This window comes from Parasteatoda tepidariorum, chromosome 6, assembly GCF_043381705.1.
Source record: "Parasteatoda tepidariorum isolate YZ-2023 chromosome 6, CAS_Ptep_4.0, whole genome shotgun sequence".
In the NCBI taxonomy this organism is placed as follows: Eukaryota; Metazoa; Arthropoda; class Arachnida; order Araneae; family Theridiidae; genus Parasteatoda; species Parasteatoda tepidariorum.
The window spans coordinates 11,848,750-11,872,636 of record NC_092209.1 but is presented as its reverse complement, the minus strand read 5'-3'; the positions used below and the strand labels follow the sequence as shown (position 1 = coordinate 11,872,636).

The window sequence follows — 23,887 nt, the reverse complement described above, 5'->3', positions numbered from 1 at the left end:
TGAAAATTAGTATACTTAAATTTGTAACATTATTGTCTCCTCTTGTATGAACCCTGCCATAGATAATTTTAATATTTATTCGTGCATTGAAATAAAATTGACTATAATTTTTAAAAAAATGCAGTGGCTTTTAAATAATTTAAAAAGTAAAATTAAAGCGTTGAAATTCATGACGAAATACCAAGTTTGCAAATTAATAAATAAATAAAATTAATAAAAAATTAACAAATTTTTTTTTTAAATATCTATTACATTTTAATGTCGTTGAAAAAAATCTTCTGCAAAAACGTAAAAGTTAATAGCTATAAAATTATTGAAATTTTAAGTTATAGTGACTAAAGTTTAGTAATAATTGGGTAACAATAAATTGGGTAATAATAATTAGATAACAATAAATTTGGTAACACTAAACTGGGTAACAATAAATTGGGTTATTGGGTAACAATATTTTGGGTAATAATTATAATTTGGTAACAATAAATTTGGTGATAATAAATTGGGTAACAGTAAAATATATAATTGGTTAGCAATGAACTCTGTGACAATAATAATTGAGTAATAATAAATAAACCTACACAGGTTACATTTTGTTTTATTTTTTTCTTTAAGCAGATCATCTTTAGATAATAACCAAATTATTTGTATTTTAGGAATAATGAAATGATAAATAATTTCTTAGGAATAATGTATCTAGGTAAGTTGCTTTATATTTATTGTTCTGTTTATCTTAATAAAATTGTCGGCAAAATTGGACAAAATTTTGAAAGCTTTTGTTTTTTGTTTGTTTGTTTGTTGTATGTAACTTCTATGAAACATTTTGTTGCTCTATAAAAAGCGTAGTAGTTGGCAGCCTTGATATTAAAACAAAAAGATTCCTTATCGTACTTTCTGGAACTAAAAAAATTTTACATTTCGTAATAGAACATAACGGTTGACGAAATAAACTTTACTAAATATGTACAAAGTAATGGAATAGTGCAAAACCATTATAAGAACAAAAAAGTTTGACAATTTTCGCCAACGACCTGAACTGAGTACGTTTGAATCAGGATAATACTTTAGTTATACTAGTTGCAGTTCATTTACGTCGCACTAGAGCTGCACAATGGGCTATTGGCGATAGTCAGGGAAACATCCCTGAAGATGATCCAAAGATATGCCATCACAATTTTCAATCTCTGCAGAGGGGATGGCATCCCCACTTCGGTACCCTGACGACCTGCACGAGAAGTCTTGCCCTTTACGGTAGAACAGTTTAGCGAGGACCAATACCGTACACCCTCGGTCCCTACCCAGTTTAATCCAAGTGGTCATCCACCAGCACACTGATCGCAGACAGTGATGCTTCACTTCGGTGATCTACTGGGAATCGTGGCTTAACGATCAGTTCAATGCGGGATATAATACCTTAGTGATGTATATTAAGAATAATTCTTAAGTAGTATAAAGCAATTTCTTCATCATAATTTCCAAATAGCAAATATTACTTAGTTTCAGTGAAATTAAATTTTAATGAACATCGCGGATTTATGTTACGTGAAATTTACGATTTATTATTTCAATGTTAGAGTTTAACATAAAGTACACGGTTAGAATAGTCATTCTAGAAACCGACAGTCGGCTAAAATAACCAGTAGCAGTCTCCCCATCTAATTAATCGTAAAATTTATGGTAAAGAAAATTTTTACCTTTACGATTTCGAAACCATTTACTACTAGCATGGTAATAAAATTATGAATACAAATCTATACGTGTTTTTACAATTTATAGCTAGCATAGTTTAAGAACGTGAGAAAGAATAACTTGTCACATGATCTTTTCGTTAGGTAATGGTTATCTGAGAGTGCAGGATTCTGGAAGTTGTTCATGTATTAAAGGGAATGGAGGAACGTTTTCAACGTTGGACCTTTGCTCTGTCGGCTACCAGATTAATCTTCCCGGCAACAATACGTACCCAGCTGCAAGGAACTACGTGTCTTCATTAGGAGTGACAGAATTCTGGTTGTTTAACGGTATTAGATAAAAGTAGTTAATAAATGATTTTTCACACATTCAACGTCCCTCAGTGGACTGATCGTTAAGACATGGTTCCCAGCAGATCACCGAAGTCAAGCATCACTGGCTGCAGTCAGTGTGCCGGTGGGTGACCACTTGGATCAGTCTGCGTAGGGACCGAGGGTGTGCGGTATTGGTCCTCGTTAAACTGCTCTACCGTAAAATGAGGTCGTTGGGCTACCGAAGCGGGGGTACCATTCCCTCTGCAGAGGATCAAAATTGTGATGGCTTGTCTTCGGATCATCCTCAGGGATATTTCCCAGACCGTTGCCAATAGCCCATTGTGCAGCTCTAGTGCAGCGTAAATTAACTACAACAACAACACACATTCAACAGTTTGAATACCATCTCCTTTATGGTTATTTGACTTTTTTGTTTGAATATGGTAAAATAACACTTAAATAAATTGTTATTTAACCATATTTTTCATGAAATTTCAACCAGTGTATTGATAAGTTCTTCTAATTTATTAGTTTAATACTTGAATCATTCAACTTAAAATTTCAGAAAAAAATATTCTAATCATGCTAATAATAATATATTTCTAGATCCAAAGACCATCTACTTCCCCAGAAGACATGTTATTGTTCTTCTTGGATGTTTCGGCTTGCTTGCAGTCTACACCATGAGAATCAATCTTAGTGTAGCAATAGTGGCCATGACGAACCACAACCACACGAAAACAATTCCTGAAAATAGCACAATCGAGGAAGTTCTAGAATGCCCAAATCTTGCTAGAAATCAGTCTACAAATGAAGTCCCTTCCTATAAAGTAAGAATGGATTCATATATGCATAAATGTCAACTTCTCCCGTTTTGAACAATATGTGCCATTTAAAAAGACAGATTTTCATTTTCAGAGAAAAATAAAGGGTTTTTTTTAAATTTTTTATTTTTATTTTGCTGAAATATAGTTCCATTTATCCTTATAAAACAATAATATAGATATTTACAGGGATTGGGCAAGAAATATGAAAACATTTCTATACTAACTGTAGGTAAACAATATTTCTCTTTGCTCCAAAAGTCTTGGAAGATTTTACATGCTATTTGTATTCAAAATGTACATTATATTTCATATTTATTTAATAAATAATTCTTAAGAAACTGTTAAGCGGTAAGATATTACCTGAGTAAAAACTTCCTTCGCTTCAAAAATCTGTAAATAGGAAATAACAGTCGACAGGTTTCAAGTGCCGAAAAACAGGCACCCATTTTTGTTTCTTGAATGATCAGAAACAAAAGTGACTTGAAATATAAAACGGAAAGTTGCCAATGAAAAATGAAAAAAAAAAAAAAAGAGAAACCACAATAACCAAGAGAAAAAAAAGAAGATAAAAAGGAAAAACTGACTAAACAAAAAATAAAAAACCACATTGGCCGAGAGGGGAAATCAGGATAAAATGCATTTTCATGCGTTTACAGATAGGTGGTGAGGAACTAATGTTGTTAACATAGGAATAAAACAGGATTCCAGGGCATCAAGATAAGCTGATGTGACTGGGGGGGGGGATAAATAATTTTAGCTGTGCCGAAATTGAATTCATGCCTAAGATTCCAGCAATGTGCAGCAATTGCTGATTTCTCGTATTCTAGATAAAGAAAGTAATTTAATATGGGACTTCTCAAATGTTGCATTTTAATTGTCCTAGAGATAATGTTTGAAAATTGATGCACCTCAAGAAAACCTTTTAGAAAGTTAAAATCTGTAAATATCCTCCACGGGATGATCCGAAGGCATGCCATCACGATTTTGATTCTTTGCAGAGGGTGTGGCTCCCCAGCTCTGGTAGCCTGACCAAAGAATATACATCGAGGAAGAATTCCAGCTCCATAATGTAAACCAGTCTCCCAAGGTTTGGTTCGATTCCTGTGTATAAGAGAAAAAACAACATTTAGGGGCATAGCAGCAGATGTTTTTGAGAATGTTTTGCTTCTTTCTGTCCTCCCAACCACTGCTAGGGTTGGGGAGGGGAAGTTTTGCTTTTTTTTTGCACTATTTATAAACAGTACTCTACTATTATTAAGATATTTCTTTGAGATATCATCCATATTGATTAAATATGCTAACACATTTTGACGTAAAAAGAAAGAATGAAGTTGCTGTTTGCAGTACGCAGCAACCGGTCCAACAACCTTCTCACAGGGGACGTACTCCGGACTGTCACTTTGCTTCTAATGCGCATGAACTGAATTTTAGTACACATGATGCTTTGCTAAATTTAAATATATTTCTCACCCTATAAGTTGTTTTTCTGGTATATCATACCGCACCGAGCAGTTTCCCACATTAGTTACGTATTCTAAGAGCCCTACTTTATTCCCTTTCCTTTTTCTATGACAATACGACCTGCGCGAGTACTGTACTGTAAATACGGTAAAACGACTTGATGAGGTCCGATACTGCGCACTTTCGGTCCCTAAGCAGGCTGATCAAAATGGTCACCCAGCCACTTCCGGGGATGGTTGAGTTCTGTGTTATACTGGGCTTCGTGACCTAACGATCAGCGACCTTACGATCAGCCTACTGCTGGAAATTTAAAATGCATTTACCACATTCTAATAGTTTGAACACAATTTATATAGTCTGAGTAGTAGATATTTCACGTGCTACAACCTAACTTATTAAAAACATAACATTTTTCTTTCTAGGGAGAGAAATACGACTGGAATCCTAGAATTCAAGGTATAATTCTTGGTGCATACTATCAAGGGTACGTTGTTACTCAGTTGCCAGGAGGCATTCTGGCTGAAAAGTTTGGCGCCAAGTGGGTGTTTGGCGGTGGTGTATTGGCAACATCAATATTTTCCTTGTTAACTCCCCTGGCTGTCAGTTGGGGTACAACTGCTTTTATTTGTGTTCGAGTTCTTCAAGGGTTTGCTGACGTAAACATACTTATCATTAAATTTTTAATCCTAACCCATTTAATTAATTCAACTGATTAATTAAGTTTTATATTTATGTTTAAAGTGGTTGTAAAATATATTTCTCAGATTCATAAATTTGATTTAAAATGACATTGACCAACACTACAAATTAATAAGTTAAACGAACATATAAGTGCATAAAAATCATTCAATGTTGTGATTAAGCTCCAACAAAATAAAACGTATTTTTCTGCCGATACTTATAATTCAAATTTTAATCCACTCAATTAAATCATCCTCGGAAAGATTAAAAGCTGTCATATTGAAACTAACGTCTTATTAAAAAGACTTTTCCTTTTTACGAAAAAATGATGGCATAATTATTTTATTATAAAGATTCATATTACAGAAACAAGTTTTAACAATCACCATGTATTAATTACGTAAATGTTTCAAGTTAGATCTGAGTATTGCTTGAATTCGCTTAAAATAAATTTTACTCTAATTAATTGAGATTATGAAAAAAGCCCTCCCTAGGGACAAAAATACTTCACTATTCTAACACTACATGATCTTGGCACTGCAATCGATTTAAATTGATATTTTAAGAGGCTCTCCAGTAACGTACAGTGGCGCTGCTGTCGATTTGAATCACGACACTCTAATAGTTTTAGGCGTCGCAGTTGTACGGTCGTCGCTACTCTTAGAAGCTATAATGGCATCACATTAACTAATTATATTCTAGCTTATATTGTATGATTTTGTTTGCCCAATAATTTATTTATATTTTCTTCTTAATTTTAATTTATGAGTAAAACTACTTCAGGATTAAGCATCACGTGATATAAAGAAAAAAGGCCCATACGAGGCCTGAAGGCCCCGGACAACCAAATGACTATGGTACAATTGTTCTTTGAAACTAAAGTTAATACAAACAAAAGAACATTTTCAATTTAAGGGAAATATAACTGAATGTTAAAATCTTCGAGCTAATGCCTATAGTAAAATGAATCGTTTGCAATCCAATGCCCAAGCTGATAGCTATTGCCAACGGATATTTTGAATGATTCGCATGAGCCCAAATTCTATTTGAAAAGTACTTGAGAGAAATTTATCATTTATATTTGAGAATTGAATCTGTGATAAATAAGATAAGTAAATAAGACAAACCAATCGTATTCATAAATTAAAAACAATTTTTAGACATATATTTGCTACCACTTTCTTATTTTTACTAGATTTTGTATTAAATGGCTCGTTCGTAAGCGGGTTTAACTTCATAGTGATCTAAACCAAAAACTTACCAGAAACCGTGTGAAGGCTTTCAGTTATAGGAGGCGCTTCTCTGCTCGCAGTGCTGATCCAACGCCTCCTATAACTGAAATTCTCCACGCGTTTTCTCAAAGGTAGTCCGATCAGACCACTATGAAAGTAAACCAGTTTACGAAAGATCGATTTAATACGAAGTCTAGTAAAAATAAAAAAGTGGTAGTACATATATGTCTAAATTTTTTTTTAAATTTATGAATATGATTGGCTTGTCTTATTCACTTGTCAACCACTACAGATTCAATTTTCAAATATACATAATAAATTTCTCTCAATAACTTTTAAAGTAGAATCTGGGTTCATGCACCTAACTTGTTCATTTTTTAAATAGTCTGCGCAGACTACTTCTAAAAAACCGTGTGGAGGCTTATCACTTTGTCACAATCATGCCGTATTGATGAAATTGTGGAGCCTTAACCTAGATGTTACCCCTGGTCCACAGCGGGCTATGTGAAACAGAAAAAAAACGACAGAATTTTGCAAATTTTTTTAAAGCAAGAAATAAATAAAAAGATATTTAAAGTCTAACAAACTATCTAAACAAATTTTCTAAATATTTATTTAACTGTTTGAGATTTCATCTGAATTACCTCGTTTTTATAGGGTGTAACAGCACCCTCAATCCAAATCGCCATAAGCAAATGGTCACCAAAGATGGAACGTAGCAGAGCTTCAACAATTATTTTTTCTGGAGTCATGGCTGGTGAAGTTATAGCTATGACACTCTCTGGAGTGTTATGCGGCTTAGATACATTTGGTGGATGGCCATCTGTTTTTTATCTGTTTGGTAAGCATATAGTAATATTGATTAAAGCTAATAGAAGTTATCTCTTATGAAAAACTCTAAACTAAATGCATATCTTGTATTTCAGGGGGAATGGGTGTCCTGTGGTGTATTTGTTGGTTTCTTTTTATGTATGAAACACCAGATATACATCCAAGCATCTCCAAGGAAGAGCTGTTTTATATTGAAGACAATCAAGACGTGCAATCAGAAAAGGTTTTATTTTTTACAATACAAATTTTCAGAACTGAAATTTCAAAAGTGTCTATGTTAAAAAGAGAAAGTTAACAGAAGATGAGACTATTATGGTCTTTAAATATTTTGGTTGGTGCTTAAGGAGAAAAGGAAACACAATTATCTAAGGAACTAATACATAAGTTTAATTGTAAAGTCAGTGTTCGGTTTATTCAAATATTTTCGTTAATTAAATAGATAAAATACCATAGAATTTTGATGACCAAATCTCTCATTTATTTCTTATTTAGTTATCATATTTTGAGATTGTGGGTGTTCTGAGGACTGCACCGAGTCTCTAATATAGTTCTTATTTAGTTATCATATTACTAGCCGTAATCATATTAAGTTTTCATATTACTAATCAGAATATATTTGAGACCTAGTGTCTAATATATTTCTCATTTAAATATCATATTTTAAGATTGTGATTGTTCTGAGGACGATATTGAGTCTCTAATATACTTCTTAATAAGTTATCATATTTTGAGATTGTGGGGGTTCTGAGGACGGCACCGAGTCTCTAATATAATTCTAATTTGGTTATCATATTACTAATCGTAATCATAATAAGTTTTCATATTACTAATCATAATATATTTGAGACCTAGTGTCTAATATATTTCTTATTTAAATATCATATTTTAAGATTGTGATTGTTCTGAGGACGATATTGAGTCTCTAATATACTTCTTAATAAGTTATCATATTTTGAGAATGTGGGGATCTGAGGACGGCACCGAGTCTCTAATATAATTCTTATTTAGTTATCATATTGCTAGCCGTAATCATATTAAGTTTTCATATTACTAACCATAATATATTTGAGACCTAGTGTCTAATATATTTCTTATTTAAATATCATATTTTAAGATTGTGGATGTTCTGAGGACGAGACCGAGTGTTTAATAAGCGTTTTATTTAGTTATCATATTTTAAGAGTGTGGTTGTTCTGAGGATGAGACCGAATCTCAAATAAATTTCTTATTTAGTTTTCATAGTTCAAGATTGTGGATTTTCTGAGGACAAGAACCGACTCACTAAAAAATTCCGTATTTAGTTATCATATTTTAAGATTGTGGATGTTTTGAGGACGAGACCGAGTCTCAATATATTTCTCATTTAGTCATCGTATTTTAAGATAGTGGATGTTCTGAGGATGAGACCGAGTGTCTAATAAGCGTTTTATTTAGTTATCATATTTTAAGATTGTGGTTGTTCTGAGGATGAGACCGAGTCTCTAATAAATTTCTTATTTAGTTATTATAGTTTAAGATTGTGGATTTTCTGAGGACAAGAACCGACTCACTAAAACATTTCGTATTTAGTTATCATATTTTAAGATTGCGGATGTTGTCAGTTTAAATTTTAATGACATTTATAAACTAGAAATCACAGATTGAAGTGCTGTGCAAATTCTTAAGAAACGAACAAGTTTCATAAATTAGTTTGAAAAGTGAAATAAAATTTTATGTCCATTTTCTTAAACACGCTTTCAATCTGCGTTCAGCTTTCTGCGAGACTCATTCCGAGCTATTTCCAGAATAGAAAGTTCGACTAAACTATTTCCCCTTTAATTCTTAACTTGTTATAAATTTCTAAAATATTTCTTCACAAAGATACAAGCTGGCAGCTATGTAATAATTAAATTTTAATATAACAGAACATCTCGATCCCATGGAAAGAAATGATGTTATCCGCACCTGTATGGGCATTTACTTTTGCTGTGATAGGACATAGTTTCGGTTACATCATGTTGATGACAGAGTTGCCAACGTATCTACATACAATTCTTCGTTACGATTTGACATCGGTAAGTACTTTTATGATTTAAATGTTCTTTCTCTGCAAAATTTAAAGCATTTTTGATACATTTAAATGTGCTTTAAGAAATAATCAAGGGCCGGGAGAGCAAGTGGCATCATTTACAATATTTTCTTTCATTTATATCTTTCCATTCTATTCTTTCAAATTTGCTCGCAGGTTCTTGATACAAATAAGAATAATTCAATAAGTGGTATTTAAGGTTTAATGTTGTTTTTCGAAACTCTGTTGTCAAGGAAAATTAAAAAAACCATAGTTTAAATGCTTTTTACTTGAAGCATAGCGATAATTTTAAACTATATATATAAATCTTGACATGATGCAGAGATGCCAACTGCTCCGGACACGCCAAAATAATTTAAAAAGCGGAAAATAACTACAAAGTAAATTTTGCTAATATTTGACTATTTCTGGTTGCTTTTTAAAAGGTATAGCATTACTTAAGTACAGTACAATGAAGTGAGGAATTTTATAAGCCTACGAATTACTTAGAAATACTGGTGGATAAAAATCAACTAAATTGAATTTATTAAACCAAGAATCACAATTGATAAACTACCACTTTAAAATATATATTTGCTGTCTGGAGTAAGTTGGCATCTCTGATGATGGATTATCTGGGCTTTAGAACAAACAAATAACTTGAATATTTTTTAAAAGTTTTTTAACTTTTTTAAAATCGCCAATTCGGTGACATTTTCCTACCTACATAAAAATTATCAAAATCACTGCCTTATTCTCAGTTTTTGCAAATGTTTATGATCCCAAATAATGCAGCATTTAAGCAAGATTTTAACTATTAAAAATAGACCACAAATGCTTTTCATTTTCACAAATGTTATGGCTTTTCTCCAGATTTTACGCCCTTTTCAAAATAAGCGTAGACAGCGCTGGCTTTAGATAGGCTAAACTTGAGCTAACAGTCATAAGTAACAGTTGCAAACTTACATCAGTAATAAAAATAGCTTATTATTTGCGAAAAAGCATTATTTCATATTTCAATGGAGTCTTCAAAAAACAGTTTTAATGAAGCTACTGAAAAATGTTATATTTATCAGAGATCTTTATATTTAGATCTGAGCATAACAAAAAAATTCCTTACGTTAAGTTTTAATTTCCTTTTGATTATTAACTTATTTTTCGTTTATTAACTTATTCTTTTGCATCTATATTTTCTTTAAATTGAAATTTTGTCAGTAAATAGTTATAACTTAACACATTTATATTTTTCAGAACTTTGCGAACACCTTAAAATCATTTTTAATAGGGTAAAATTCTCACAAAGTTTTAAAAATTAAGCCCACTAAACATTTTAGTCCAGAACTTGCAGTTTAACATAATTTAAGGACTTTAAAAATATAGCAAATAATTGCAAATGTTTATTAGAAGATTCATGTTTTCAGATACAAAATGAAAGCCGAAAGACATGCTTGAATAAATCTTGTAAACAATTTAACTTTTGAGGATAAAGTATGATGCTGAAAAAAAACCATGTTTAATAAATTTGGATCTATAAACCGTTTTTTCACGTACTAGAACTCAATCTTATAATAATTATTTCATAATGACGAAAAAATAGGACCAAATTTTTTCAATTTTTAAAAAATGAACTATCCCTTAAAAAGATACCAGTCACAAATAGGTTAATGGTTTGAAATGAAATGAGGCAAAATATTTTGCGAACTCGATATTTTGCGTAACGACATCAGACACAAAAACGGATTTTTTTGTGTATAGTATAATTTTTCTTCTGTATTTGGATTCTTAACAGTCAAATAGGGGTAGGGAGATTTGTAAAGTATGATCCCTATAGTTTAGACAGGAAAACAGTACTTTAATGCTATTCGCAATGTTGTAAAAATTTACAGAGTCTTTGATTTAAAATTTTTTAGACAAGTAGTAAATAATATAATAATAGCAAAAAATATTTCTTCACGAACTTATGTTTGGATATTTGAGCTTTATAATTGTGGCAAGGAATTTTCAATTTGTTTTAGAAACTTCTAACGTATGGTGAAATACGTAGAAAGAGTAATCAACATTAAGAGCTCCAAAGCTTCGAACACTGTCATACATAAATTATCGGAAACATATTTTCCAGAATACAACTACCCCCCCCCACCCCATAAATTTTGAGGGTCAAGTATCCAAATCCATCGGAATAAAAGGTATGTTTATTCAGAGTAAGTTTATTTTTGTGTCTGATTCTGTAACTTACTTGATAGCACAAATTGGTTAACATATTTGAGGTAAGGTTTTTGAATCATTAAGAGTGAGTTCTAATGCATGAAAATCCGAATACAAGATCACCAGGTACTCAGTATGTTTTTAACTTTGCGCATTGTGGATCTATATTTATGAGTGTTTGTGTTCGGTTGTTTAGAATGGAATCCTGTGTGCAATTCCCTTTATTCTACAATTGGTTGTTTCATGGATTGCATCATGGGCTGCTGATAAACTAAGGACGACAAACAAGTTTTCCATCACATTCATTCGAAAATTATTCAATACTATAGGTGGGAATTCAGCTTTTTTATCTTATTTTGTAATCAGTAATATAGCATACACAAACTAAGGTAAACAACGTTTAAGAGCACAAAAAATATTTATAAATGCAGAGAGCTGTTTCGGATGCTCAAAGGGCAACCTTCATCAGTGCAACAGAAAGAAATGAGAGAAAACAGTGTTCTCTCATTTCTTTCTGTTGCACTGATGAAGGTTGCCCGTTGAGCATCCGAAACAGCTCTCTGCATTTTTAAATATTTTTTGTGCTCTTAAACGTTGTTTACCTTAGTTTGTATTTTAGCACAAAGGTCGCTCACTTGTGTATTTAATACAACATATAGTAATAACATGGGGTAATAAGAGTAACATTTACTATTATTACCCCATGTAAAGTGGGAAAGAAAAAAGCTCACATCGAACAACTTTTGATCTAATGATCGGATCATCACGTACTAGGCATAAATTGTAAGGGTTCTAAGGAGTGACTTCAAATATGCTAATAAATTAGGGCAGCACTACTGAAAGTTACGAAATCAGACACAAAAATGTACTTTCTCGGTATAAACATAGTTTTCTTATGATAGATTCGGATTTCCGTCCACTAAGGATAGGGAGTAGCTGTAATCTGGGATATACTTGTGTGATCTCCATAGTTTGGAGTGGAGAGCGATCCCAAATTTCAACCTCTTAACGTTAATTTCCTTTTTTGCTTATATTGCCATATGTCAAAAACTTTTTAAATGAATTGAAAGATTTTTTTATACAAATAATAAAATTCGTTTCTGATTTTATAATTAAAATTTTTGTCACACTAAAGAAAATTTCAAGAAAAAAAAAACTTTAACTAAGTATTTATTATTCGTCATTATTTTATTTATTAATAGTTGAAAAAAAAACTGATTCGTGGGTTTAAAGAATGCAAGTTTACATTGCAAAATACGAAGTTTGAGCGAATAGTTCTAGAGAAATTGAACTTTAAAAAAGTCGTACATTTAAAAATTTGATTCTATTCGACCGATTTTGCTCAAATTTTAAATTTTGCCAAGTGAAATTGCATTTTTTAATGTATTTTAAAATTTTATATAGCTTATACTTCGAAATTGTTACGACAATTAATAAATAAATTAATAAAAATGATAAACATTTACTGAAAGTTATTTTGTTGCAAAAATATTTCGGGGTGCAAAATTTTTTCTATTCGTTTGAGAAAATTCTCAGGATATGGCGAAATACGCAAAAAATAAAATTGACTTTAAGGGGTTCATACTTTGGATCAGTCTCCTGACCAAATTATATAGACTATATTTCCCAAATTGAGGCCACTTTCTACATTTTAGGGGTCAGTAATCCGAATCCATCATAAAAAACTATGTTTATTCAAAGAATGCGTTTTTGTATCTCATTTCATAACACTGCGCTGATTAATTAGCATATTTGAGATTACTCCTTCTGAGCATTGAGATAGAGTCCTAGAAAGTGAAAATCCAGTCATTCGATCAAAAGTTATTCAGACTGATTCTTTTCTTTTTTGCACACTGTACACCTAAGATAAAAAAAAATTAAGTTAATTTATCTTAAAAAATCACTATAAATTAACCCTTTGCACTCGAGGGTGCTGATCTGGCGCCGTAAATTTTACACACCACTCTAAATGTTAAAATGTATGTCTTTTATTGTTTAGTAACTTATTAATGTAATGTTTACTGTGTGTTATATGGTAGTTATGTAAATTTTGCCTTGTTAGCTCTTTGTAGTTTACATCTTTCATTTGAAATTGTAGAAAAATCTTGAGTGCAAAGGGTTGAATGCGATTAGCATATACCATTTAAGAGCCATTATTTTGAACTTCAAACAATGTGTGACAGTTGCATCTTTTAATTGGCTAGATTATTTTTTAATATGGAAGTAGGTTATAAAATATAAATATTGAGCTCCTAAATCCCCCCACTTTGTAGAAAATTCCAAAGTTCAAGGTTATTTCTTTGAAAGTGAAATGTAAGTATGCTTTAAGGGGTATATCTTACAAAAGCAACAACACCTAAAGCTTTGCTTTGCTATATTATTAGTATATCACTGCCCAGTGATGGACTAGCACTCGTTTCTATGGGGCATCGTTGCTTTTACAGTTATGGTCAGTTAAAGTTAGTGAAAAATTCGGGTTTTGGCGCTTTTCTGCCCCAGAAAAGTTTGGTTAAATAACAAGACCCCAATGATTTCTTTACTGGATATTAAAATTCACTATTAGGCAAGCTCTGTGATCCGGCACTTTTCTGAGTTATTGATGCTTTTAGTAGATATAACCAGTCAAACTTTCAAAAAATGCAAAATCTGCATTTTTTTTATTTAGCTTTTCTCAAAACGACATTGACGCTAAAAAAACACTAACTGTACCTTCATTTACAAAAATAAATCTACCAACATGTGGAAAACAGAAATCAATAAGATCTCACCTCGTTTTCAAGAAAATAATGATCAAATTTGCATATAAATGCTACGTCAAAAATCTTAGCCGTTATTATAAATCGTTATTATACCTGAAAGATCACCTGCTCACATCTGCACTCTCTCCCTTCTTTGAGGCTCATTGAGATGATTTGAGGGGGACGGTTGAATTATTTCTANTTTTCTTTTTTGCACACTGTACACCTAAGATAAAAAAAAATTAAGTTAATTTATCTTAAAAAATCACTATAAATTAACCCTTTGCACTCGAGGGTGCTGATCTGGCGCCGTAAATTTTACACACCACTCTAAATGTTAAAATGTATGTCTTTTATTGTTTAGTAACTTATTAATGTAATGTTTACTGTGTGTTATATGGTAGTTATGTAAATTTTGCCTTGTTAGCTCTTTGTAGTTTACATCTTTCATTTGAAATTGTAGAAAAATCTTGAGTGCAAAGGGTTGAATGCGATTAGCATATACCATTTAAGAGCCATTATTTTGAACTTCAAACAATGTGTGACAGTTGCATCTTTTAATTGGCTAGATTATTTTTTAATATGGAAGTAGGTTATAAAATATAAATAATGAGCTCCTAAACTCCCTCCCCCCTACTTTGTAGAAAATTCCAAACTTCAAGGTTATTTCTTTGAAAGTGAATGTATATTTTAAAGGGTATATCTTAAGAAAATAGCAACACTTAAAGTTTTGTTTTGTTATATTATTAGTATATCCAACGCCTCCTATAACTGAAAGCCTCACACGGTTTTTCGTACGTAGACCGATCAGACCACTATGAAGGTGAACCAATTAGTGAAAGAACCATTTAATATGAAATCTATTAAAAATTAGAAAATGGTAGCAAATATATGTCTAAAAATTTGTTTAATTTATGAATATAATTGGTTTGTTTTATTTACTTGTCAACCACTACAGATTCAATTCTAAAATATATATGATAAATTTCTCTCAAGTACAGTAAAACTTGTGAAAGTTGATCACTTGTGGTGCATTGTTTTAGTGGTCAACTTATAGAGGGGGTAGGTCATTGTTTACTTTTTCGTTTCCTATATCATGTTGCTATATATTTAATTTCTTTTTTTTACTTGACTTAAAAATTTTATTCAGAAAATATGCAAATGAATATCTTAAGAAATGAGTTTAAACCTGAATGAACTTCAATTTGATACACATGATTCCAATATTTAACTAATTTTTTTTTAAAAATTATTCCGTTAGTTATGCATGTGAAGTGTTTAATAAATATAATTTCTTAAAATATCAGTACACGAAAACATGTAATTTGAAAACTTTAGCAAAATAAAATTATCTGAACACTTTAAAATTTATTTACTAAGCTTAAAGATCAAAGACCATAAATAAAGGATCAAAGCATATTTCAGAGCATTCATTTATTCAAATGCTCACTATTGCAACTGGAAGAGCAACTTTTCAACTAACACACCTGTTTTCAATGAACGGATGAAAGAAATGGTTAAAAGCTGACCCCTTACAGTTTCCCCAGATGGTCAACTCTAAAAAGGGTTTAGATTAGCTTTTTACACTATTTCACCAAACAAGTGAAATTTTAACATTACCAAAATGACAGAAAATTTTCTGAATTTTTTTTTCTGGTCAACTTATGAGAGTTTTAGAATAGAATTTCATAATACTCCTAGACAAAATTGACTTATTTCAGCGGTCAACGTACAAGATATACAGGTGATCAAGCTGCAAAGGTTTTGCTTCTTTATATTATATAAGCTTGATAATTGAGGTCAACTTATGCAGGTGCCCAACTTACAAGGGTGGTCAACTTGGCAGGTTTCACTGTACTTTTAAAATAGAATTTGGGTTCATGAGCAGAAGTGGTTCATTTTTTGAATAATCTGCGCTGACTATTTATCAGAAACCGTGAGGAGGCTTTCTGATGTAGGAGGTGATGGTATATCACTGCCCAGTAATGGACTAGCACTCGTTTCTATGGAGCATTGTTGCTTTTACAGTTATGGTCGGTTAAAGTTAGTGAAAAATTCCGCTTTTACGTTTTTCTGGCCTAGAAAAAGCTTGGTTAAATAACAACACCCCAATGATTTCTTTACTGAATATTAAAGTTTACTATTAGGCAAGATCTGTGATCCGGCACTTTCCTGAGTTATTGATGCTTTTAGTAGACCATTCAAACTTTCAAAAAATGCAAAATCTGAATTTTTTTATTTAGCTTTTCTCAAAACGACATTTACGCTGAAAAACACTAACTGTACCTTCTTATACAAAAATAAATCTACCAACATGTGAAAAACAGAAATCAATAGGATCTCACCTCGTTTTCAAGAAAACAATTATCAAAGTTGCATATAAAAGCTTCGTCAAAAATCTCAGCCGTTATTATAAATCGTTATTTTACCTGAAAGATCACCTGCTCACATCTGCACTCTCTCCCTTCTTTGAGGTTCATTGCGATGATTTGAGGGAGACGATTGAATTATTTCTAGACGGGCAAGTGATTTATTGTTTCAGGTGTATTTTTTCACGATGAATTGAATCGTGTAATTCGGTGTCGATCGGACTAATAGTTTGGAAGTTATAAACGTTCCATGTACTTAAAAAACAATTTTCTTCAAGTATTTGTTTAAGCAACTGACATAGCTAGCAAGAAATAATAAGCTTTGTTTTCTACGTATTTGTTTTCGCTGAATTGAATACGATTATACTGTTATGAATTGGTAAATATATGCATAGTTTTGTAAATTTTCGCTGATTATGAGGCTAAATATCTCAGGCGGACAGTAAACAAGCAGTTTAATAAGAAACTTTCCAAAAAAGTCCCGGAATTCTAATGTAATTTAGAGAAAAAATAAAGCATACATTTCCAGCACCATTTTTGCCGCACCATCTTGTGGGCTCCATCTAGTGGGCACCATCTAGTGGGCACCATCTTGTGGATGGTACTTGGAGACTATTTTGGCGAAAAAGTGATAGTTTTGGAAAATTTGAGCTTGGAAGCTAATATTTACTGAGTCATACGAGAATTTTCAGGAAACATGTCTAAATTTCCTCGCCAAGCTGCATATACAAGAATATACCTCGTCTGATAGTAGATAGTATTAGTCTGCTTGTAATAGATTTCTAATTTGCGAGTTCGTTGAAACCGCCTTGGAATGAAGAGTCCAAGAAAGTCCGCCTTGGAATGAATGAAACCTTACTGCTATTTAATTTGTAATTGAGTACTAGAAATAGCTGTATATTTTGGAAGATTCTGCTATTACATTTTTAAGACTTCAGAACTGTTTCATTCGTCTCCAAATGAAACGAACCCCTGTGCTAATCCCAATACATAAGTCAATAGAAACAAATAGTTCGAAGTAAGAGTTTTTATATATAAAAAAGTACTTCTTTTGGCACGTACTTGTGTAGACACTTTTTAACTACTTATTGTTAATTTTACTCTACCAAATTGTGAAAACATTATTAGTTGGTAACTTATAAAGACAAATAATTTTTCTTTTAGGAATGTTTGAATTATGTCGAATTGAATGATTTTTGATTAATTATTTCTTAGGTATGTCGGGACCACCCATTTGTTTACTAGCCGTGACGCAATCTGGTTGTCGCCCTGAACTCATAGTTGCGTTATTGTCAATTGGATTGGGAATTGATGGATGCGTATTTTCAGGTTATAACATAACCGCTGTTGATATGACTCCTAACTTTTCTGGTAAGTTCAAATGAATGAACGAATGATTGAATGAATGAATATGTGGACGGATGCGTGAATGAATGGATGAATGGTAGGATGAATGAATGAATGGTTGGATGAATAAATGAATGAATAAGTGGATTGATGTGTGAATGAATAGATGGATGAATGAATGAATGAATATGTGGAAAGATGTGTGAGCAAATGAATGAATATGTGGAAGGATGTGTGAATAAATGAATGAATAGATGGAAGGGTGGATGGATAAATGAATAAATTAATGAATGAATATATGGATGGATGTGTGAATGAATAAATGGATGGGTGGGTGAATGAATGAATGTGTGAATGAATGAATGAAGGAAGCATTTTTAGGTAGAAATTTGTATGAAACGTTAAAAATAATTAAAACTTATTATTGGTTTTATTGTTTGTACAATTTCAGATTTAAAACCCTAGCAGACCTTCATACATTGTTTTAAATTAGTACTAGGAGCCTTCGCTCCCTGCTCGCTGGCGCTTGCCAACCCCCGGAAATGCTTTCGCAGGTCATTTCGGATTGCTTCGCAATCCGATGCTCGCTTTGCTCGCTTATTGGATATGTTCTTAACGTCTAGCTCTTGTATACTTTTTTGAACACTTTTCACTGTAGAAAGTTATAAACCTGTGCATTTCAGTATTAATTTGAAATTGCCAACAGTTCACATATTTTTTTTTAATCACACTATTCTAAATTTTAGTTGTTGAGAAAAGTAACTGTTGTAAGTTTTGTTTTTAAGTCTTTCCCACCTGAGGGCTAAAGCCATGTGTTGTAAAACAATATGAAATAGTACTGAACGCCTGATGTAAAGCATCGGCTTCGATGAAGATAATTTTGTGAGAATTTTTTTGATAATTCGGTGAGAATTCACCCGATTAGACATATGATGCTCACTACGTGCTCTTGCGCGCCGAAGCCTATCAATTAAAACGTATTAGCGTTTTATATAATATAGATTAGCCATATGATGCTCACTACGTGCTCTTGCGCGCCGAAGCCTATCAATTAAAAATGAAAACTGTTGCCAGCGCGAGAAAAGAAATATCATCGGCTTTATTGATACATACATACGTACGTATTAGCGTTTTATATAATAAGATAGAAGATAACATTTAAAAAGCTTTATCAAATATATTTTTAATTGTTTAATCTCTTTAGGAACTATTTATGGCATAGCAAATACAATCGGTAGCATATCTGGCGTTATAGCGCCAATGGTGGTAGCCTATTTCCTACATGGTGGAGTAAGTTACATTTCTTTTTCTCTTATAGTTTCAATGTTCAGAGCTTAAATGTTAATCCCACATTTTGTTAAAACAACATGTGAGGTTAACAGGGATGTAAGATACGCTAAAAAAGTAAAAGGATATCTGGTCATGAAGTGTGCTAAAAAATCATATTTATCTAAACAGTTTATTTTTAAAAGTCACAGACGGTCAGACCTTGTACTATGAAGAATCATTAAAAGTAATAAAAGGTTAGATCCTGCTGTTTGAAAAAGTAATTAAAAATTATTTTGATCTTATGAAAATTATTCAGACAAATATTTATGCTAAAAGAAATATTACCTCTTATGAATTTTATGGCAATTGTTTAAAAATTTACATATTACACAATCACATGTGAACGATATTGAACTTATGTTTAACTGAACTGTTGAAAAAAAACACGCGAAGAAAAAATCGAAACTTTTTAAAAATCAAGATAAATAAATGAATTTTCTTTTAATTTACCCAAAATCAATTTTTTAGATAAGTTACATAGTTAATTAAAAGAATATGCGAATGAATTTAAATTATAGGTTTTCTACGTCAGAAATACTCTCGAAACAATTCACTGGGGATAAGACATTATGCGAGTGCGTGAGTGATATATAGTTCTTTTCTTATAATGGTGTTTCACAATTTAAATATTTTTAACTGACATATTTTTTTAAAATTAATTTAAATTGTTACGTTAAAATACGAAATATAATTTTATTTCATAACCGTCGTTGAAAGGATTTCTGTCGTTAAAATGTTAAATTGGAAAGTTAAAGCGGCGCGTTTTCAAAGATTTGTATCGAAGTTTCACTACCAGTTTTTTAATTAAGAAGGATGCTGGTCAGCAGTAACACCACTGAGAAGTGCACCACGTGACGAATTGTGTCCATTAAATGCCGTTAAGCTGATATTCGGACTTTCTTTTTTTAAGGGATACTAAATAGGTTAGGAGATCTTGTAAGCATTATTAAAAAAATAAAAAAAAAATTCGAAGGACTTAGAAAACATATTAAGAAGGTTCAAAATATGCTTTTAGTTGTATAATTTCAATGTAGGTTAATGGAAAATTAGTCTGTGGTAGTTTGAAGTAAATTGAACCGGTTACAAAACTGTACTACGCTCTTGCCAGCTAAATACGGCGCTGCGACACATAGGTCATTGCGAGGATGTTTGGTTTAGTACGGCTCTCGTAAACATTGGTTATGTGTGGGTGCCGGCTAAATACGGCCACGTGCAAACAAATCATGGTGCGAATTTAGGCTAAATATGGTGCTCCTACGCACCGAGTATCGCGTAAATGCCGGCTAAATATGGCGCTTGTAACGAAAGGGTTGAATATCAAAATTTTCAGCAATGCATTGCAGTAAACAAAATCACTCTTATTGGTTATAGGATCCATGGGGTCGGGATAGCATACTTTGCAGGGCACTGTTCTTATGATCGTGAGAACGGGAGTTTGTATCCAGCCACTCGAAGACTCCGCGTGTAGTAAATGGCGATTGGTGCACGTTAATCTGTCTGGTCACAAAGTCCTTAATGTTCCCATAACAAATTATACCTCTGGGGGTTCAAAATTGGAGATTGTTCTCTCGTTCAGTTCAAAATTGCGATCTGTGGATGAATGAATGGTGCATGAATTGGTCCGTCCTATAAAACGGATGTGACGTATGGCTGGGGTAGAATTCTTGGTCATAGATGGCGCCTCTGGGAAACAAGAGCAATCGCACCCCTCACCTTAATGGCGACAGCAACTACAGCATAGGAGCCAAAGATCGTGTTGGTGACATTTCAAAATAGAGCCGGGATACCCTGGTCGGTAGGGCGCTGGGCTCATGTCCAAGAGTTCGTGGGTTCGATCCCCGCCTGCCGAAGACTCCCAGTGTAGAAAATGGTGACTGATGCACGTTAAATCTGTCAAATCAGTACCCCCAGAGGTATTGATTGTTATGGGAACAAGTCCTCCATGTTCCCATAAAAATCAATACCTCTGGGGGTGCTGATCCAGGATTTCCTTGTCTTCTGTATTGATTCAAAATTACAAAGCTACGGAGTTGAACATTAATAGTCGTAAACCCAAAAAATTGATTCGGCTGTTCAACGACGGTTACAATAATTTAGAATAGCAAGGCCGGAATACCCTGGTTGGTAGGGCACTGGCCCCATGTGCAAGGGGTCGTGGGTTCGATCCCTGCCGGCCGAAGACTCCTCGTGTAGTAACTGGTGACTGATGCACGTTAAATCTGTCGAGTCGCAATGTCTTCCATGTTCCATAACAAGTCATACCTCAGGAGGTACTGATCCAGGAATTTCCTTGTCTTCTAGATTGGTTCAAAATTACAAGGCTAGGAAGTTGAACATTAGTAGTCGTTAATCCAAAATTGGGTCGGCTGTTCAACGGTTATAAAATAAAAATAAAATTCAGAATAGCAATCGCCTGCACACGTTCGCTTTAGCTATTAAAAACTAGATTTTCAACTTGATAATTCTCCTTTTCTAGTAATTTTTCTAACCATTTCACTGCAAAAACAATTTATTTATTAATATTAATTTCTTTTTCAGAACACAACAGCAAATTGGAGCAAAATATTCTACACTACTGTGGCTATTTATTTCATTTGTTCAGCCGCATTTCTTGCTTTTGGATCTGCTGAATTGCAACAGTGGAATTCAGGAAAAATAGAAGAAAAGAAGGAAAAGGACAAAGAAACAAATATCTCGAATCCTGTTATAAATCATAGAATATCAATTTCAGAAACGTTCAAGTGCTGATGACTGTATTGTGATACTTGATTGAGTTGCCTACTTGTGGATCCCTACTTCATCAGCATAGTTGCCAACCCAGAAGTCCAAGATTCTCTGAATATTTTTAAATAAGAACCAAATAACAATAAAGTTAAAATCAAATAATTTTGTTCGCACTTACAAACTTTTTAAAATTAATAAGTTTTGTATATATATTTAAGTTGTTTGTATTTAGTGGAAAAAATCATTCTAAATTTAATTTAATAATTCAGTAATGAAGTGTTAAATCAGGAATTTAACTACCAATCTAAAATTCTTAAATAAAAACGTTTCGAAAAATTAATACAAGTTGAGATATATGTAGCAGTCAACTTATGAAGAAGGTTGATTCATTTTTTTTCATTCCTCATATGATGTTATTCTTATTTATTCAATGGAAGTTATGTTGTTGTTTACATAAGATCACACTTTCTAGATGCCAACTTGATCCGCTTAGTAAAGAAATATTTTCTTGTGGTAACGAAAATTAAATGAATTTTAGTGGAGGATTTTTGAGTTCAAGTAATATTTCCACCACTACGTATCGAAAATTCAAAGAATCATATGAAATGTTATGAAAGTATCATATGTTTATATTTCAACACAGCGGTTCCCCGATTTCTTTCAGCTACGGAACACTTAATGATCACACTTCTTATAACGGAAATCAGTATTCAAAAATAAAGCTTATTTGCAATTCTGAAGAGATTAACCAAATATACTACTAATTATTTTGAATATATTTAATCTTAAGAACGAGATTTTTTTCCATCGTTTTATCAATGATAGTTTTGAAATAAGATTTATAATCAATTAAAGAACTTTCTGAATGTACCAGAAAAGTGAAATTTTTCGAGTTGCTATAATCAAGGTGAAAAGAAAAAAGTGGTAACCGAAATTTCAAATAAATTTTATAATAGATTCATTCGAAGGGCGATGAATTATTATTTGCCTTATTTTATTTAGCGCTCTCTAATTTGAATTAAAAATCTTGTAAGCATATTCAAAATTAGCGTCGATTATTTATGGCAACATAAAAGTAAAAGCAATGACATGACATTTAACGGTACCCATATTGATGCCATCACATTAATGTTATTTGGCCTGATTTTTAAATACCTCCGAAAATGTCACACACTTCCACTAAGATCTTCAATTAAATTAGCAGGGCTGATATGGCCTAATGTAGTTTTGGTTTAGTTTTTTCGGATATACATGGAATGGTTACCAGGAAATCATATTTCTTCATTGATGAATTTTATTTTAAATTGAAAAAGTTTGAGGGGAAATATTGATGCGTGTTTTTTTAGAAATCGGTATCTTTATCATTACTTGAAATGTATTTGAAGAAATTAATTTCTTAAAAATAATAGAAATATTAAATAAGTAATAGATCATTGATTAGATAAAATTTTGATTACAGGTTCAATAATTGGATGAAGTAAATATTAACACTCAAAGTCCATGCAACCTTTCCACAATATTCAAAACCTTTTGGGAACCGCTGCTTTAACGTATAAATCTTCATTTTTAGAACTTAAATCTTAAATTGTCTTACTTAATGACAAATCGATAATTCAAACATATATACATAAAATATATATTAATAACATAGTTATGCATTAAAATGTTAAAGAAGCTTGATTTTCAGAAAATACTTAATATCTTGTATCTTGTACACAACCACTTTGTAAAATATTTCCCAACGACCATACTTGTTGGCAGCTATGTGTTCACACATTTCATATTTATAACAAATTAAAATAAAGATATATGTTATTAAGTTTTATTTAACATGACTCTGAAATCTTATTTAGAAAATTCACTATTGTATACACCCTAAGAAATCAGATTAATTCCCGTGTGAATTACAATTTGTTGTATACATGATAAATTAACCCCTTGAGAGTTAGTTTCAGCTTCTTGCGAATTTTCAGCTGAAGGTTTCTCTGTATCATCGAAACAAAAAAAAAAAAAAAAAAAAAAAAAAAAAAAAAAAAAAAAAAAAAAAANAAAAAAAAAAAAGAAAACATCGCAGAAAGGGACCAACTCGAAGGGTATAA

The 23,887-nt window shown here is 32.1% G+C and overlaps 1 protein-coding gene across 1 annotated transcript in view; it reads left to right on the top strand.

The window, feature by feature from the left end:
- LOC107455072 (putative inorganic phosphate cotransporter) overlaps positions 1-23,613 on the top strand; it is a 33,861-nt gene extending 10,248 nt beyond the window's left edge. The window contains exons 2-11 of the mRNA XM_021145937.3: positions 651-694; positions 2,604-2,827; positions 4,708-4,941; positions 6,856-7,039; positions 7,125-7,252; positions 8,934-9,083; positions 11,478-11,610; positions 17,604-17,759; positions 18,940-19,025; positions 21,603-23,613. Coding sequence (XP_021001596.2) covers positions 661-694; positions 2,604-2,827; positions 4,708-4,941; positions 6,856-7,039; positions 7,125-7,252; positions 8,934-9,083; positions 11,478-11,610; positions 17,604-17,759; positions 18,940-19,025; positions 21,603-21,812 — 1,539 coding nt within the window. The 5' untranslated portion in view covers positions 651-660 and the 3' untranslated portion in view covers positions 21,813-23,613. The remainder of the gene's footprint in view (positions 1-650; positions 695-2,603; positions 2,828-4,707; positions 4,942-6,855; positions 7,040-7,124; positions 7,253-8,933; positions 9,084-11,477; positions 11,611-17,603; positions 17,760-18,939; positions 19,026-21,602) is intronic.
- The last annotated feature ends 274 nt before the right edge of the window (positions 23,614-23,887 follow it).